Consider the following 16,093-nt stretch of genomic DNA (forward strand, 5'->3'; position numbering starts at 1 on the left):
ACTTAGCCTGCTATTAATACCTCGGTGATTCTGCTCTCTGTGAACCGCAGGTCCATAGCCAGGCTGGCCAACATCGAGGAGGCGGTTCTCCGTAAAGCAGCGGAGACCTGCGAGATCCTGCTGGAGCACGAGAAGGAATGGAAGCTGGGCAAGTGCATCCTGCGCTTCCCCGAGATCCTGCAGAAGATCCTGGATGACCTGCTGCTGCACACGTTGTGCGACTACCTCTACGAGCTGGCCACCACCTTCACGGAGTTCTACGACAGCTGCTACTGTGTGGAGAAGGACCGGCAGACAGGTGGGGCTAACCTCAGGAATCACCGGGCTGTGCAGTAGGGTGAGGCCATTGGGGTCATGCTAACATCTTCATCAGCTCCACTGACCACACAGGAGCACTTTGTAGTCCATCTGTTTCTCTGCATACTTCATTACCCCATTTCCCCCTGTTCCTCAGCGCTCAGGACCCCCACATCCTCTCAGGACCCCCACCCTCACACCTGCTCTGTGGGGGTCCTGAGAGGATGAAGTGTGCAGAGAAAGCAGACAGACTACAGTGTGTAATTGTAGAAGTACAAAGTGCTCCTGTGTGGTGAGTGGAGCTGATAAAATGGACAGTGAGCGGAGATTCGAGGTAGGTGTTCCATATGAACATGTGGATGGAGTTTTACTACACACTGGCTACCCCTGCCGAGTGCATGTGTTAGACTCTGGTTGTAGTGGGCCGCCACACTGCGGAGGTAATGATCTAACTCATTAAACACACCTGAATCAGCTACTCTGCTAATTAGCATGGTCTTCTTTGAGGTGAATTCATTGTGCTAATCTCTGCAGAGCTTTGGTCTGCGAGGAAGTGCGTTAGACACCCGTCTTCCACACTACACCAGACGAGACCGGGGCACGACCCCATTACATAATGCCATTACCAGCTGAAACAGCACAAAGGCCCTAACAGACAGGTGCCTTTTTTTCTTTCATGAGGCGAGTGTATGAAAGGATGTTATGTTTTGAATGTGAAGAATAGACTTGGTTTCAGGTCCAAAGTCTTTTCCCAAACCCCCACATGCTACTGGACTCAGTTCAGTTTATCTTTTTTCTTTTTCTTTTTTTTCCTCCCTCATAATTAAATTTCCTCGTTAGAAGCTGGATACACAGACGCTGATGAAGCTAGCTCGACTCGGATTAAATAGCTCTTTTAATATAGACTAATGAAAACTGAGGTTCACAAAAGAGATTAGAAGCACTCCTGGGCTGTGACTCGTCATGATTGAAAAAGTTGCTGTGCAAGTGTGGTGATTAGATCTTTGTGAACTTTGTGAAGATCTGAACTAATGTTTGACATGGGATCGGGGAACTTGGCTTTGCTGGAAACTGCTGCTTGAGTTCGAATAGAGAATGCTTTGGACCCAAAAATAATTCTTTCTTCTTCTGCTTCTAGCAGCTGAACACATTTGGCACAATTTCCACTGCATGGGACCAACTCGACGCAGATCTGCTCTACGCGCCTTTGCTTTTCCTTTATGTAAATGTGGTCCCTGGTTCCTGGAACTGGGTTTTTTTTTTTTTAGTTCCTGCTTACTCTTGATTCCAAGCTTGTAGAGTAGGGGCTAAACCATGAGGTGTTAACCTTGGAGAGTGTTGTTTGGACAGAGAGACTTGTCAGTCATGATGAAATGCAAGCAGAGATCACATTTGTTTTTTGTTTTTTTCTTTCTTTCTCCCGAATCACAACAGCAGCTCCTAAAATTCTGCCATGGTCTTTGGTGTAGGGGGAGTCGGGGCTATAGTGGAAAAGCTACCAAGGTCCAAGCAGAGCCATGTAGAGCGGAGCCGTGTAAAGGGAAGTAGAGCGGAGCCGTGTAAAGGGAAGTAGAGCGGAGCCGTGTAAAGGGAAGTAAAGCGGAGCCGTGTAAAGGGAAGTAGAGCGGAGCCCTGTAAAGGGAAGTAGAGCGGAGCCCTGTAAAGGGAAGTAGAGCGGAGCCCTGTAAAGGGAAGTAGAGCGGAGCCCTGTAAAGGGAAGTAGAGCGGAGCCGTGTAAAGGGAAGTAGAGCGGAGCCGTGTAAAGGGAAGTAGAGCGGAGCCGTGTAAAGGGAAGTAGAGCGGAGCCGTGTAAAGGGAAGTAGAGCGGAGCCGTGTAAAGGGAAGTAGAGCGGAGCCCTGTAAAATCTAGTAGAGCGGAGCCCTGTAAAATCTAGTAGAGCGGAGCCGTGTAAAGGGAAGTAGAGCGGAGCCGTGTAAAGGGAAGTAGAGCGGAGCCCTGTAAAGGGAAGTAGAGCGGAGCCCTGTAAAGGGAAGTAGAGCGGAGCCCTGTAAAGGGAAGTAGAGCGGAGCCGTGTAAAGGGAAGTAGAGCGGAGCCGTGTAAAGGGAAGTAGAGCGGAGCCCTGTAAAGGGAAGTAGAGCGGAGCCCTGTAAAATCTAGTAGAGCGGAGCCCTGTAAAATCTAGTAGAGCGGAGCCGTGTAAAGGGAAGTAGAGCGGAGCCGTGTAAAGGGAAGTAGAGCGGAGCCGTGTAAAGGGAAGTAGAGCGGAGCCGTGTAAAGGGAAGTAGAGCGGAGCCGTGTAAAGGGAAGTAGAGCGGAGCCCTGTAAAGGGAAGTAGAGCGGAGCCCTGTAAAGGGAAGTAGAGCGGAGCCCTGTAAAGGGAAGTAGAGCGGAGCCCTGTAAAGGGAAGTAGAGCGGAGCCCTGTAAAGCGAATTACAGCGGAACCCTGTAAAGCGCCGTAGAGCAGGTACCATACAGTGGAATTGTGCCATTTGCAGTCCCTTATCCATGTTTTACAACTGAGAGGAAACTGGTGAAGTTTCCGATAGTTAATGCTATAGATTTGTCTTCCATTCAACATTAAATTAAACCAGTTAAGGTGGTATGGATTAAGCAATTTACTGTATCTATATTGAGTAGACGCCAGAATGAAACAGAGTTGGCTTCTTATCGACAAAACCCCTCACAAACTTATTTTCGAAGTTTATGTTGTTGTTGCTCAGTTACTTAATAACTGTTAGTAACCTGTTCTAATTGTTAATGCTTTGTATTTTAATGAAGTGACACTTTAGAAGATAAAAACCAATCCGTTCAGTTGACACCAGTTGCTCGTAAAGCCGCCTAATTGCTCATTTTTCAACCTTTTTCATTATGGGTTCCCATTCGCTATTGAGTTTCCAGACCATTGTTTGAATTTCACCTGTGGGAAAGTGAAGCAGTAATAACGTTAACTGTGGTTGAGTTAGTGAACGGACGTTAAGCGTCTGTGCATGAAAATAGTCATTGATCGGATCAAAAACAAAAGGAAATGAGATATTCCTGTGAAATCCTTTTAGCTCACGCTTTATATGACTTTCTCTCTCTTTCTCCCAGGGGAGGTGGTCAAAGTCAACATGTGGAGGATGCTCCTGTGCGAGGCCACGGCAGCAGTTATGGCCAAAGGCTTTGACATATTGGGCATCACCCCTGTCCAGAGGATGTGACCTAATCGCTGCCTTGACCACAAGCCCTTTCCGCCAACCGTTATTGTCCTGTGGGATTTTACGGTAAAACAAATAAAACCCAAATGACTCCTTGTAAAAATGGTGTTTGGTCTCGATTGCTAATCATACTTCACATAAACATCAGAATAGCCATCCAGAGACCTGCCAATCAGACTTTATACCGCCGCCACACAAGTCCACGCTGGAGCTAGCAGAAGAGATGAATCGGATCCTTTTGACGAGCCACTTATTCTTTTCAAACAGCATCTACTAATTATCTTCGCCTTTACCAAAACCTTCAAGTCCCACTCTTTACTGTTTTCTGATGTCATATTAGAGCCACAAAATAAAAACGAAAGCCTCTAGGTTATGCAATAAATCAGGATTTTATTTGAATGCGTTCCGTGATCCATTTCCTTCTGAAGCAGACTCCGGACTCTGAATTATTCCATTTCAGATAAAGTAATCGAGTTCAGCTCTTATAATCTCGCTCTTTCTTTACTCAGGCTTTGAGATTAAATGAATTGTGGGTGATTAATGTAGTGTCCTGGCCTGATAATCAGAATGGAGATTAATTGGACTGATTTCATTTACTCGCCAGGCCTTTGGTTATTCTTTACACTTTGGACGCTTCCTGATAATTTTTTCGTGGAAGATCTAAATTATAGATGTGTGGAATATACTAATTACTTACTGAAGCGCAGGTAAACGTCTTGTGGTTGCTCAGCTCTTATCTTAATGCCGTTCTTCCACTCACACAATGCAGTGAAGGCTGAGGGGGATGAAGTATTTAGAAGGTGGGGGTGTGGGGTGGAGACAGAGCATGAAGACCACTACATAACATTGGACATTTATATTAAAGTTTTAGTTCACTAAGCATAGGACCAAGGGATATCTGCCTTGAATCATGTCCCAGGAGTTCAATGTGAGGGTCTGTTGGGCTCAGCACCGCGGAAACTGCACTGTGGAAGTAGGCTTTAACATGTTTCTTAATTCTTCATTCCATAGCAATACTTTGATTCTGTTTTGAAGCAGACATCATGGTTATTGTGATCATTTTTGTGCCTTATTCTGTTAAATACGTGTCTCATTCACATCGATGACAGTCGATAGAGTTCAGTAGCTCTTGGAGGTGGTACAGGTTCCCTATGGTGGGTTAGATGAAGTAAAATAGCTCTTCAGTAGTTAAATCTATTTAATTTGTTTATATATAATCTCCTCTGTAACATTTTTAATACGTAAATAAAGCACTGAATTATATTACACGGCCATAAAATATTTCTAAATCAAATAAAAGGACTCTCACATTACATTTTTAAATATGTACAAAGACAAACGTCAGACACGGACTGAACTGTGGTTTTTAAGTCAACAACACGGGGGAGAAGTGTGACACGCCCTCAGTCTCTCTGGAATAAATATGTGAACGTTACAGTTTCCCACACAACGAGACGCCCGCACGGATCAGTGTCACACCCGCTAATGTACAGAAGTATTCCCCTACAGCAACACGTCTGTCGTGCTTTGAAGTGACGTGTCGCTGCCGTCTCTGCGCAGAACAATGATGTATGGAAGCGCTCCTCAAAGAAGTAGATTTTCACATTCGCCGTCCTTCTTTTAACGCTGGGAAAAAAATAGAGTCAAGGCGAGAGCGCTGGAAACAACCTTTGCGATGCATTAGCCCGTGGAACGGCCTTTCAAATGGGATGAGACGTTTCATTACTCTGACACTCTCCCTTGTCAGTCTTGATAAAGCCAAGAGAAGCGGCTCTCCTGGAAGATCTCATCATGCCGTTGTTGTTGTTCCCGGTCCGGGAGGGGGTTGGATTGTCTCTGCATTTAAATGCTCCTCGCGCTTGCTTCCGAACCACTTCCGAGATCCCATTCCACCTTTTCTTCGGCTTTATTTATGTACGTGTTAATTTTTTTTGAAGCTACCAATGCTTCTACAGCCCTTTGGAGTCTGTTCATACCCTGGAATCTTTCGTCTTGGGTCTGAAGGAGTCTCTAATAGCCGCCAAGGCGGAGGAAAGCAGGTGTCCGCCAACTTTATTGTGCCATTCTGGAGATCGGCCCCTGATGGAGAGAGAGAGAGAGACAGAGAGCGCAGAATAAATAACCGTGCTGGGACTCCAGGCGCGCCATCACAGAGACATATGGGCTGAAGGAGCCACAGACAAAGACCGGTTTACTTTCAATTTCCTCCTCTGCTAATGAGATCGGTCCCATTAGGCCTGCAGACAATGTTAAGCAGACTTAAAAGGAACAAATAAACAGAGTGTTTTAAGCGAGCTGCCACTTGCCTAAATTAATGTCACGACAAATTATTCCTCCACCTCCTGCAATTTCTTTCTCTTTTTAAAAGTCTTTTAAAAGGAGGTTGGGAGAAGGTGAGCTGAGCATAAATTTGTTGTGCTGCTAGTGGTTGTAATTAACTTAAAGCAGAGTCATAAACCGTTGTCATTGAGATGGACCGCGGTGCCTCGTGTTGAGGAACACCGGTGTGTCTAGTACGCAGTCGTTTTTCTAAGGCCATAAATAATTGATCGCCGTTCCCTCTCTGAAAGCGCAGCAGCGGTGTGTGACTCGGAGTCTTTGCTTTGCCGATTCGACGTGAAACGCAATCACAGGAATGCATAGTATTTCTTCCTTTACATTCCCAAACCTGTCATCTACTTCTGCGCCAGCCAATGGAGCCGGTGCAATATTTTTCAATGATTGTGCGACACGTTTCCCCTGCCACAACACATCCCCAGGTGTACGTCTCAATTTTCTCGACAACTGCTCTCTGAATTACTGGCTCGTGTTTCATTGATTCTCCTGCAGAATCTGAATCTGCTCGAGCCTCCGGTCCAGAGCGCTCATGCAGGGAACAAATTGATCACCTGAAGACGTACCGAAGGAACCGTCTCCTGTCCCCGTTTCCCCTTTCTCCGACTCGCCCGTACTCACCCGGTATCCGTTCGGCAGAAGTGTGTGAGGCGAGACTTTCTCGCCCCCGTCGGCTCCAGGAGAAACAGGCAGCAGAGCACTTGCGCCAGAACCCCTCTGGTCGGGACTTCGGGCCGCTCGACTGAAGTGGACGCCACGAATAGAGGCCCTGATGAAGGATCGGAGCGCCAGGTCCTGCGGGTGGAGAAGGGGAGTTTAACAAGGGTCCGGCTGGGGGATCACTTGAGTTACACCAGCGAGCCGAGCCTCACGGTTGGCTTATTGAACCGTGGGGTGGCTTGCGTACGAGCATGGCAGCAGTAAACAGGATTACGTGTGAAACGGAAGGCATGTCCTGATTCCTCTCTGTTGCCCTCATTTGTCACTGAATAGGCATTCATGATTAATCTGGGATGAGACCCGTGGCAGGACGCTGCGCTAACCACCGGGTGTGAACTTTGTAGTCGAGTGTAGTCATGTCCTTTATACAAGGATATGAAGTTAAATAAGATTTTTAAATTAGAGATGCGTTTTCGAAAAGCTTGTTTTGGCCCGAACAGGGATACACTCCGCTATCACTGGATTAGGAACACCTACGTTGTATCTACACTCACTCTCCGTTTAATCAGTGCCCCCTGTTGCTCTGCATACTTTGTTATCCCCATTTCCTCCCTGTTCTTCACTGGTCAGGACCCCCACAGCGCAGGTATGATCGGGGTAGTGGGTCGAGACTGGATCAGACACGGCAGCGCTGGGAGGTGTTCCTACTCGTGTGGATCAAATCTAACCCCAGTTTGACCTCAGATTTGGTGAAAGGACATTTTTTGGGTTGTTTTTAAAAGTGAAAATAAGTGCACATCCTCTATAGAGAACACAAAAAAAAAAATCCCATATTTAGCCGTGTTCACTTAAAGGGACACTAAGTAAGATTTGGGTTTTTCTGCTGTTGGGGCTCCCCTCAGTGTAATTAATGTTTACAGCACTGTAAAAAAAACTCAATGGGAGGAAGGGGCATTTCCAACCCTCCTCCACAAGTTACATAGTGCAGTTTCTGAAGTGCTGAGGCCAGTACAGAGATTCTATTCTCCCTACTAAGATCCTTTAAGATCCACAAAACCTGACCGCATGACTAGGAGTGTCCAAACATTTGCATGCGACCGCACCTCCAGAAAGGTAAAGGTTATATTAAGGATGGTTAGCTTGAAGCCAGGGGATGCCTCATTACCTCAGCAGCACATGCTGCAGTGGTGGCCTGGCCCCTGCGGCCTGCAGCGTGTACTGATAGACCTCTGCATTCTTGTCCAAGGTCTCCACCACCTCGCTGTGCAGGAGGTCGCCCTGCCACCGCTCGTGTTCCCTCAGGACACATTGAAGGACTTCTTGCTGCGGGGCGTCCACCTCCACCATCCCCCTCCACAGCAGCAACGGGAAACCATCCTCCACCTACAACACAGGGGCCCTAGTTACTGCCTGCCCTTTCATTTCCCCAGAAATATCAGAGGTCTCTAACACCTCATTTGGCTTGCTTTTATCGTTGTGTTCTGGACAAATAGGTGCTCACCTTCTTAAATGCCACGTCCACGTGATCTGAGGTGGAGCAGGTTACCCAGCCTTTGGGCTTCTCTCTCGCCTCCCTGAGGAGCTGCTGGACTGTAATATCCAGCTTGGAGCGCTCGGCTAGATCAGCCTCACCACTGTGTAAAGGAGAGCCCAAGCTTCCTTCAACGTTGAAGGCATCTTCATAAAAGGTGTTGGGCCTCTGCTCCTCCCAGTAATGGGGTGTCTGTGATGAATTGAGAAATGGTAAGTGTTATTTAGGTGTGAATAAAGCAAGTGAAATAAAAATGAAAGTTTTACAATTTTTTTGTTCCTGGTCCTTAATTTAAAGCATGGTACTGAACTCAATGTGGAGAAAGAGAGAGGGGGTGTGGTTTCCTTTCCTGCTACAAATGGTACATAGTGCAGTTTCTGCAGTGCTGAGCTCAGAGTACTAAAGCCAGAGGCTCTTTTCTCCCTACTGCCGATCAGTAGATCATCACAATGATTCTGAAGATGTAATTTTATGGTAAAAACATTACACAGTGTTCCTTTAAAGTACAAGTGATATTAATGTTGCAATTAAAATGTGGGTAAGAAATATAATTCTCACAGACAATCACCTGGAGGAAACCCACATGGACACAGGGAGAACACACCACACTCCTCACAGACAGTCACCCGGTGGAAACCCACGCGGACACAGGGAGAACACACCACACTCCTCACAGACAGTCACCCGGAGGAAACCCACGCAGACACAGGGAGAACACACCACACTCCTCACAGACAGTCACCCGGAGGAAACCCACGCGGACACACGGAGAACACACCACACTCCTCACAGACAGTCACCCGGAGGAAACCCACGCGGACACAGGGAGAACACACCACACTCCTCACAGACAGTCACCCGGAGGAAACCCACGCAGACACAGGGAGAACACACCACACTCCTCACAGACAGTCACCCGGTGGAAACCCACGCGGACACAGGGAGAACACACCACACTCCTCACAGACAGTCACCCGGAGGAAACCCACGCAGACACACGGAGAACACACCACACTCCTCACAGACAGTCACCCGGAGGAAACCCACGCGGACACAGGGAGAACACACCACACTCCTCACAGACAGTCACCCGGAGGAAACCCACGCAGACACAGGGAGAACACACCACACTCCTCACAGACAGTCACCCGGTGGAAACCCACGCGGACACAGGGAGAACACACCACACTCCTCACAGACAGTCACCCGGAGGAAACCCACGCAGACACACGGAGAACACACCACACTCCTCACAGACAGTCACCCGGAGGAAACCCACGCGGACACAGGGAGAACACACCACACTCCTCACAGACAGTCACCCGGAGGAAACCCACGCAGACACAGGGAGAACACACCACACTCCTCACAGACAGTCACCCGGAGGAAACCCACGCGGACACAGGGAGAACACACCACACTCCTCACAGACAGTCACCCGGAGGAAACCCACGCAGACACAGGGAGAACACACCACACTCCTCACAGACAGTCACCCGGAGGAAACCCACGCGGACACAGGGAGAACACACCACACTCCTCACAGACAGTCACCCGGAGGAAACCCACGCAGACACAGGGAGAACACACCACACTCCTCACAGACAGTCACCCGGAGGAAACCCACGCAGACACAGAGAGAACACACCACACTCCTCACAGACAGTCACCCGGAGTGGGACTCGAACCCACAACCTCCAGGCCACTGGAGCTGTGTGACTGAATTAAAGCATCATTGAGAAAACCAATCATGTTGTTGGACTTGTGCCTAAAGTGTAGTTAAAAATGGGTTTTACTATTTAAAATCATACTACTGTAGTTTGATTTGTGATTTCTATATGATGGCTATTCATCTTTCACCCCTGCTGGCCACATGAGATAGAGGCCTAGTGCTACCTCAGTGGAAAGCGGTGGCTGTACCTGGAAGAGGCGTGTACACTCCGCCAGCATGTGTGCCAGTCCTTGAGTGGCAGCCAGGTTCTCACTCAGGTCCCTCTGGTCTGGCCTTCCCAAGCTGTACTTCCTGTGGCTGGACCTGTGGCAGAAAACAGGAAATGTCATTGACTGTTACACGTTACTCACACAGTGACGTGGCTGAGAGGTTTTGTCAATGACCAAATTAGGATCGCTCCCTCCTCTGGACCCTGACCAAAGACTGGAGGGAGACACTATTAATAAAAACAAGAAACAGCTCCTTCTCGTGCTTCCTTTTCAGAATGTTCAGTCGATGCTCTGTGCTAATCTCCACAATCAGAACGCAAAAACAATACAGCCTCGAGAGGCATAACCTCTGCTGAACTAGCATTGTGGGTAACGTCCATAGCCTTGACCTGCTTTCAAGGTTAAATTTAACAATTCTGTCACAGCTGACTGTGCTCAATGAATATAATAGTGTTTATATATGTACAGTATGGTATTTCATGCTCCCTGTCCCAGCAGAGGGAAAGGACAGTCTGCATCATCGTGTCCACTAGGGCTGAATAATTGGGACGCTGAAGGATGTCATTGAAGGTGTTACACACAATTCACACAGCTTCAGTGGCTGTGGTGCTTTGTAGATCCCCAAATTACAATCAGTCCATCCTCTGGGCTCAAAAGGAAGACTGGGGGGAGAGTTTACTGATACAATAAAAAGCAATTGTTTCCTTTTGTGCTTCATTTTAAAACAATCCTGAGTTATGAGTCGCTGAGGTACAGTTGATGAAGATCCTGTTCTGGGGCAAAAAAAAAAAAAAAAACTTCCTCAACCCACTTATCTTTTCCCACCCGGTGTCTGGTCCCGGAAAAAGATATCAATCTGTAGTGTGCCAATTTGCAGCACTCCACCCAGAGCTCAGCAGGAAGGCAGAAAGAGCTCGCTGGCTCCACTGCATCTGGCACACAAAGATGGCGGGGGTCTGTTTGATTGTTTCTGAATCCGCCGCCTGAATGCGTTTACTCTCGGGTGCCTGGCTATGACATCATTGCATTTCAGCTTCCCCCTGTGGCCGATGTCCACGCCACACAGCGCGGGAGGGAGGCCAGAGTGGACAAGGCAACGGCTAAATGTCTGCAGCGTCCATGGACTACGCAGGCAGTCATCTTAGATAACTGATCTCATGCTTGGAAGCTAATAAGAAAAGCTGTGCCAAAAAAAAAACCCGGAATAAATCAAGTTCAAAGAAAGCCTGTTGTGAAAAATTAATCATTTCTACACAACAGTTCCCTCTCTTTCACTCTTGCCCTTGTTCTGAATGTTAACTACAAATATAATATCTCCCTCATCAGGGTGAAACTGGAGTCAGATGTGGGGCTACACTCTGATGTGACACAAGTAGCTCCCTTCAACACAAACTTGTTGCAAAACATTGAAAATGGACTTTTTCAGTGGGGCTTGATGTAAACCTTAAACTCCGAAATGTGGAACTAATTAGGAATAAAATAAAAGGAGCCATTGCTAACAAAACAGAAGTAAGGCAAGTTGGTAACCCTGGCGCTAACTCTGCATTACGCACTTTTATAGAGAGTTGTGTAACTGCTGGAATATCACAGGAGATATCTTTCCTCACAAAGTACCTGGAGTTGGTGCCCTCTCTCTTGAGGATGTTGAGATGGAACAGGGTAGGGGCCAAGCACACTGCGATGTTGGTGGGGGTCATCTGGTTTTCCTCCACACAGGCCACTACTTCTCGCAGGAAGAAGAGGAGGCTCTGAAGGGCCTCTCGGTTCTCATCGGGTAGGAGGAAGATGGCGGCCTGGGCTGCTGCAAACTGCTGATCCTTAGGGAAGTCTGGTGGGTATTATACAAGCCTCAAGTTCAGATTGTGTTGTGTTACACAACGAGTGGCCAGTTTTTACACAAATGTCTGCTACACTCAGGTAAATAACAATGAACTATTACTGTTAGTCTGATAAATTACTTCTCTTTATACCTCTATATCTCAAATATAGTAATAAAAATATATACATTATGCTAATAATTATACTCAATGTATTTTAAACTATGAACTATAGTGTTATTTTTGCTTTTATACAAGAAACACAAGCTAATAAGAGTTCTTATTAAGGTTAGATACAATATTATGCAAAAGCCTATGCAACACAAGTCAAAATACTTTTTTTTTAAATAAGTGAGAATAATTACACATCTCCTCTACATTATCATACTGTTTTAATACCGAATCTACAGACTCCCTTCAGTGAATATAAAATGTTTAAACCCATATGATGTTGTAGAAGAAGTATACCGAGCAAAATAAGCAGTCAATTTCCTCAGCATTTTGCCTTTAAACAAGTATTCCATTGATAGCCATTCATCATAAACCTAAGGAACCAATCCTATAATGTTGGCGCTTTCAAGCTGTAGGCCAGTGGGAACAGGCTTGGGCTATTTCAATGTAACTAGAACTTACCATATTTAATGTAATTTGTAAAATCATGTAAGCCACCATTAAGGCATGATATGATTTCATTTATTGGAAATAATCTATAAATATATAATTTTTATGAAGACAGAGGGTTAGGTTTAGTAGATGGCCAAAGGGGAACTTTAATACATTGGGTAAATGGCCTTTTTAAAATTAAAAAGCATTTTATGTAGAGTTAATATTTATTATTGATATTAAATAGGAAGGTTTATTCTAGAACAACTATATTAACATTATAACAGCATTTCTCTAAAATAATCTCAGACATATCTGGGTCGTCGTTAACAAAATAAAAGCCGTTTCAGAGAGGGTCCTGTCAGTGCTTGCAGAAAAAAAAAAGCGCGAAAACACCAAGCACGCGCACGACGGTTAAAGAACTGTAAGTTTTCTTTTACCACTTCGAATAAAACCGTGTCTTTGACCGGAGTTTCTGCTTCTGTGTGTGTTCTGGAAGCTAAAACTCAGGAAAACCTGCTGTATCAAAATGTAACGGTCACGGAATTCAGATAAATCCATTGTTCTGTTTAACACACGACGCCATGTTGTGAGAGCTAGTGTTTACACGTCACTGGGCCCTGTATTTTTAGACGAGGTTAGACTTTAACCGTTTATTTGTGGAACACGACTTTTCTGACACTGGTAAATGGCTGAAGTAATGGAGTACAGTTCAGTAAATAAGTAAGTCCCAGGACAGAAAGGTATGGGCTTTATCCTTACATACACACCTATGCCAATTAGTATATTTTTAGATTTTTATTGATTTTATTAACTTATTTTTTGCAAGTAATTGTGTATCACTGTGCACTCCTCAGGAAGTAGTAGGGGATGTGTAATTTATTTTATTTATTTATTTTATAATAAGCAAAAAGTCATGTGACCTTAGTCACCCAAATATTGATAGAATAAACTGTAAATAAATATCCTAAGGTCATTTTTGTTCATGTTTTCAGTTTAGTGTATTGTTGTCCCTAGTAATATTCAGATAAATATGTTAATGCTCAGAACAAGGAAATGAAGTCAGATCTTTTTTTTCCCATTGATGTATTTACAAAATAAAAGTACTCTGCTCATTTAGCAGTAAATTCATTGACAAAAATTAATCCTAGTGAGGCTCGCAACCTATAACCGTATGTACTCCTTGAGCCTGAAATTGTATTTAAAATAAACCACTAAAGCATTTCTTCTGTTTATTAGGATATATTGTTTTGGTTATGTGTATATCTCCACTCCTAGGACTTTGTTGGCAGGGCTAAGTGACTGGCTGGTACTGGTTTAGCGCTGTCTGACCCTCTATCTGGTCCAAATGCTCCATATTATTCATGTGGTGGGTGAACATGTTAGTGACTGTACCGTATGAGGCGCCACAACATAGTGAATGTTAGTACACAGACATCTGCTTAAAAACAACTTATTTACTTCTACAACAATGGCACCAGCAGAAACAACAAACAACAACACAATAAAAGACTCCACAGCTTATTTGTAATAAATAGAAAAAAAAACAACAACACAGGAGTCTGATATTGAGTCTGCAGTTGTGGACGGGTAGTGGTTCCTGCTCGTCCTTTGTTTGAGTAAATTGTTTTCTCTTTTCTTGGGATCCTCAGAGTAAATACATTTGTTTTTGTTTTTTTCAGATTGAGAGTGCTTACACTGGTAGATGTGCAGGAAGCTCTCACACAGCTTGCTGGAGAACACAGGCTCAGGTAGGTCTCTGAAATACTGCTTGAGCATGTCTGCCACGTCAAAGGCCGACTGGCCCTCAAACGAAAACCCATCGGGGTCAGCCTCCACCATGTCCCTCAGGTACTGGATCCGAGACTTGACCCCGGACTTTCGGAACAGCCCGACCTGCAGTTTGTGGAGAAATATGAAATGTCTTTGGGTTAATAAAATAAGCTCAGAGTCTTAATGCCGTTAGCTATTGCTTTAGTGGAAAAAGCTAACTGTACAATTACCATTTATCACTTATTCTTTCGCAAATTATATGGCGCCATCATGAAACGAGCACCTTCTTTATTGTAATTTATTATTATAATCCATTCCACAAATCACCGTAGTCCGACGGTCACCTTAATACATTTATATTCAGCATTGTCCAGCGTGCTCTGGATTTAGACGGTGATCTGGGACACTGACCTGATCCAGACATTCGGTCTTCAGGTACTCCATAGCTCTGAGAATGCTTGGGGGCAGAGGCTTCCCTGTATGCTGGACACTCTGGAGCAACGGCGCCCCAAAAACCTTCCTGTTCTTGTGCTCGGATGCCTTCATCTTTCTGTAGACCTTGGGCACTGTCCTGCAGTGGGAAACACATGGGACTTCTGTTAGACCGCTACGTTAAGTCGCTATATGGAGAAGTAGCTCTCGTGCACCCCCTCTGTTGACGAGTTTGTGAGTGTGCCTTTTTGACATTTCATTCGTCTGGTGGAGTAAGCTCCTCGCTACTTCCCGAGTGTTGGAAAGCCTGACGAAACTGGCGGTAAAGAAATAAAGCAATTAACATGGGCACGGTGGTTTTAATCCTTGAAAACATATTGGGCTGTTAGCGAATGGCTCATGATAAATTTCAGACTGTCCGTTTCATTCATTGCAGCCCATATTGATTTACATTCTGGAAGGCCCGTTTTCATTAGCCAGCGAACTGACTGCCGTGGTTACGAGCTGTGTAGCTGAGGAGATAACCTGACAGCAATTTAAGGGCCGCTTCTCATTATTTCTATATAAATCAGGTTCAGGCACCTCCAGATAACTTCAAAAACCAATGAAATCTCGGCTGGCGGGAGTGGACGACCCGGCCGAGGCTGGATTTGCACATTTTCATACAATGTGGTTCTCCTTGATAGCGTTCCTTTCCATTAGACCTTCCTTTCCAATCCGGCCTAGCGCACTTTAACATCACACTAGGCTGTTCAGTTAAAAACAATATCAGCATCCACCTCATTCCATTAGCCTAACGACGTTCCACTAGTTCCTCAATGTGATTGTTTATGCGTAAGAAGACCCTGACTTCCCGTTGCTTTGTAATAACCGGCAACTTGTGTTGTTCTTCACAGATGAAAGGTGCTGGACCGCGGCGAGCAACGGGCGAAGCGTGTACGACGTCAAGCGTCGCGTGCGGAGTCGACGCCGCTGAATACCCCAAGCAAGCGGATCGATGAGGGCGCGCGTCTGCATCTGCCCGAGTGAGTATCGGAGGTGGAAGTGGGAGGATTTGAGAAGGTTATTTCTTTTGTAGTTAGCCGGATGGTTGTTAAAACAAATCGTCCAATTACACTCCCCTCAAAAAGTCAATTATGCTGCGCTTTTGCCTTAAGCAATCAGTTTTACTCCAGTTCAGTTCGCACACGCATAACGTCAAATGGGTTATTAATCGTCCCGCGGGGAGCCTGAGAGACGCAGATCTGAAATTCTGTTTGTGAAAAGACAGAAGAAAGCAAACAATGAAGCCAGGAAATGGGGAGAAACAAACAGCATTAAGGCTAATAGTTCAAGAAGACGAGCAGGACCGGGCTGTCCTTAATCACGCTCTGAATGCGCTCGTCCTGTGCGGTGATATCTAAGGTCAGCGGTGCCGACCGCCGTAACAAAGGCCCGCTGTTCCATTTCCATTCAGCTGAAATGCTTAAAAGAGCTCAAAGTATAGGTTGTGATTATAGGATCTTGATTTTGAATGATAGCCGGAGCTGTCTGAGCCCTTTTGT

General features: G+C 45.7%; 2 protein-coding genes and 1 long non-coding RNA gene across 6 annotated transcripts in view; 2 read left to right on the forward strand and 1 right to left on the reverse strand.

The window, feature by feature from the left end:
• rars1 (arginyl-tRNA synthetase 1) overlaps positions 1-8,049 on the forward strand; it is a 33,936-nt gene extending 25,887 nt beyond the window's left edge. Inside the window, exons 14-16 of one of the 2 annotated variants that reach the window (XR_010795524.1) lie at positions 51-298; positions 3,352-3,524; positions 7,699-8,049. Coding sequence is in view for 1 of the 2 variants with exons in the window: in XM_066646458.1 (XP_066502555.1) it covers positions 51-298; positions 3,352-3,461 (358 nt within the window). In the remaining variant the exon portion in view is untranslated. Of the gene's footprint in view, positions 1-50; positions 299-3,351; positions 4,106-7,698 lie in introns of those variants that run through there. The other variant, XM_066646458.1, reaches the window with a different exon arrangement.
• Positions 4,533-16,093, reverse strand: part of si:dkeyp-23e4.3 (rho GTPase-activating protein 7) — a 70,588-nt gene continuing 59,027 nt past the window's right edge. For both annotated transcript variants that reach the window (XM_066646456.1, XM_066646457.1), the window contains exons 7-14: positions 14,529-14,688; positions 14,042-14,240; positions 11,539-11,752; positions 9,904-10,018; positions 7,954-8,175; positions 7,618-7,835; positions 6,414-6,587; positions 4,533-5,537 (exon numbers count right to left, since the gene is read on the reverse strand). In XM_066646456.1, coding sequence (XP_066502553.1) covers positions 5,429-5,537; positions 6,414-6,587; positions 7,618-7,835; positions 7,954-8,175; positions 9,904-10,018; positions 11,539-11,752; positions 14,042-14,240; positions 14,529-14,688 — 1,411 coding nt within the window. In that variant the 3' untranslated portion in view covers positions 4,533-5,428. The remainder of the gene's footprint in view (positions 5,538-6,413; positions 6,588-7,617; positions 7,836-7,953; positions 8,176-9,903; positions 10,019-11,538; positions 11,753-14,041; positions 14,241-14,528; positions 14,689-16,093) is intronic.
• The window catches only part of LOC136668763 (uncharacterized), a 242,456-nt gene continuing 239,080 nt past the window's right edge, over positions 12,718-16,093 (forward strand). For both annotated transcript variants that reach the window (XR_010795525.1, XR_010795526.1), the window contains exons 1-3: positions 12,718-12,768; positions 14,027-14,095; positions 15,446-15,574. This is a non-coding gene — a long non-coding RNA (uncharacterized lncRNA). The remainder of the gene's footprint in view (positions 12,769-14,026; positions 14,096-15,445; positions 15,575-16,093) is intronic.

The sequence above is a fragment of the Hoplias malabaricus genome, chromosome 15, assembly GCF_029633855.1.
Source record: "Hoplias malabaricus isolate fHopMal1 chromosome 15, fHopMal1.hap1, whole genome shotgun sequence".
Classification (NCBI taxonomy): domain Eukaryota; kingdom Metazoa; phylum Chordata; class Actinopteri; order Characiformes; family Erythrinidae; genus Hoplias; species Hoplias malabaricus.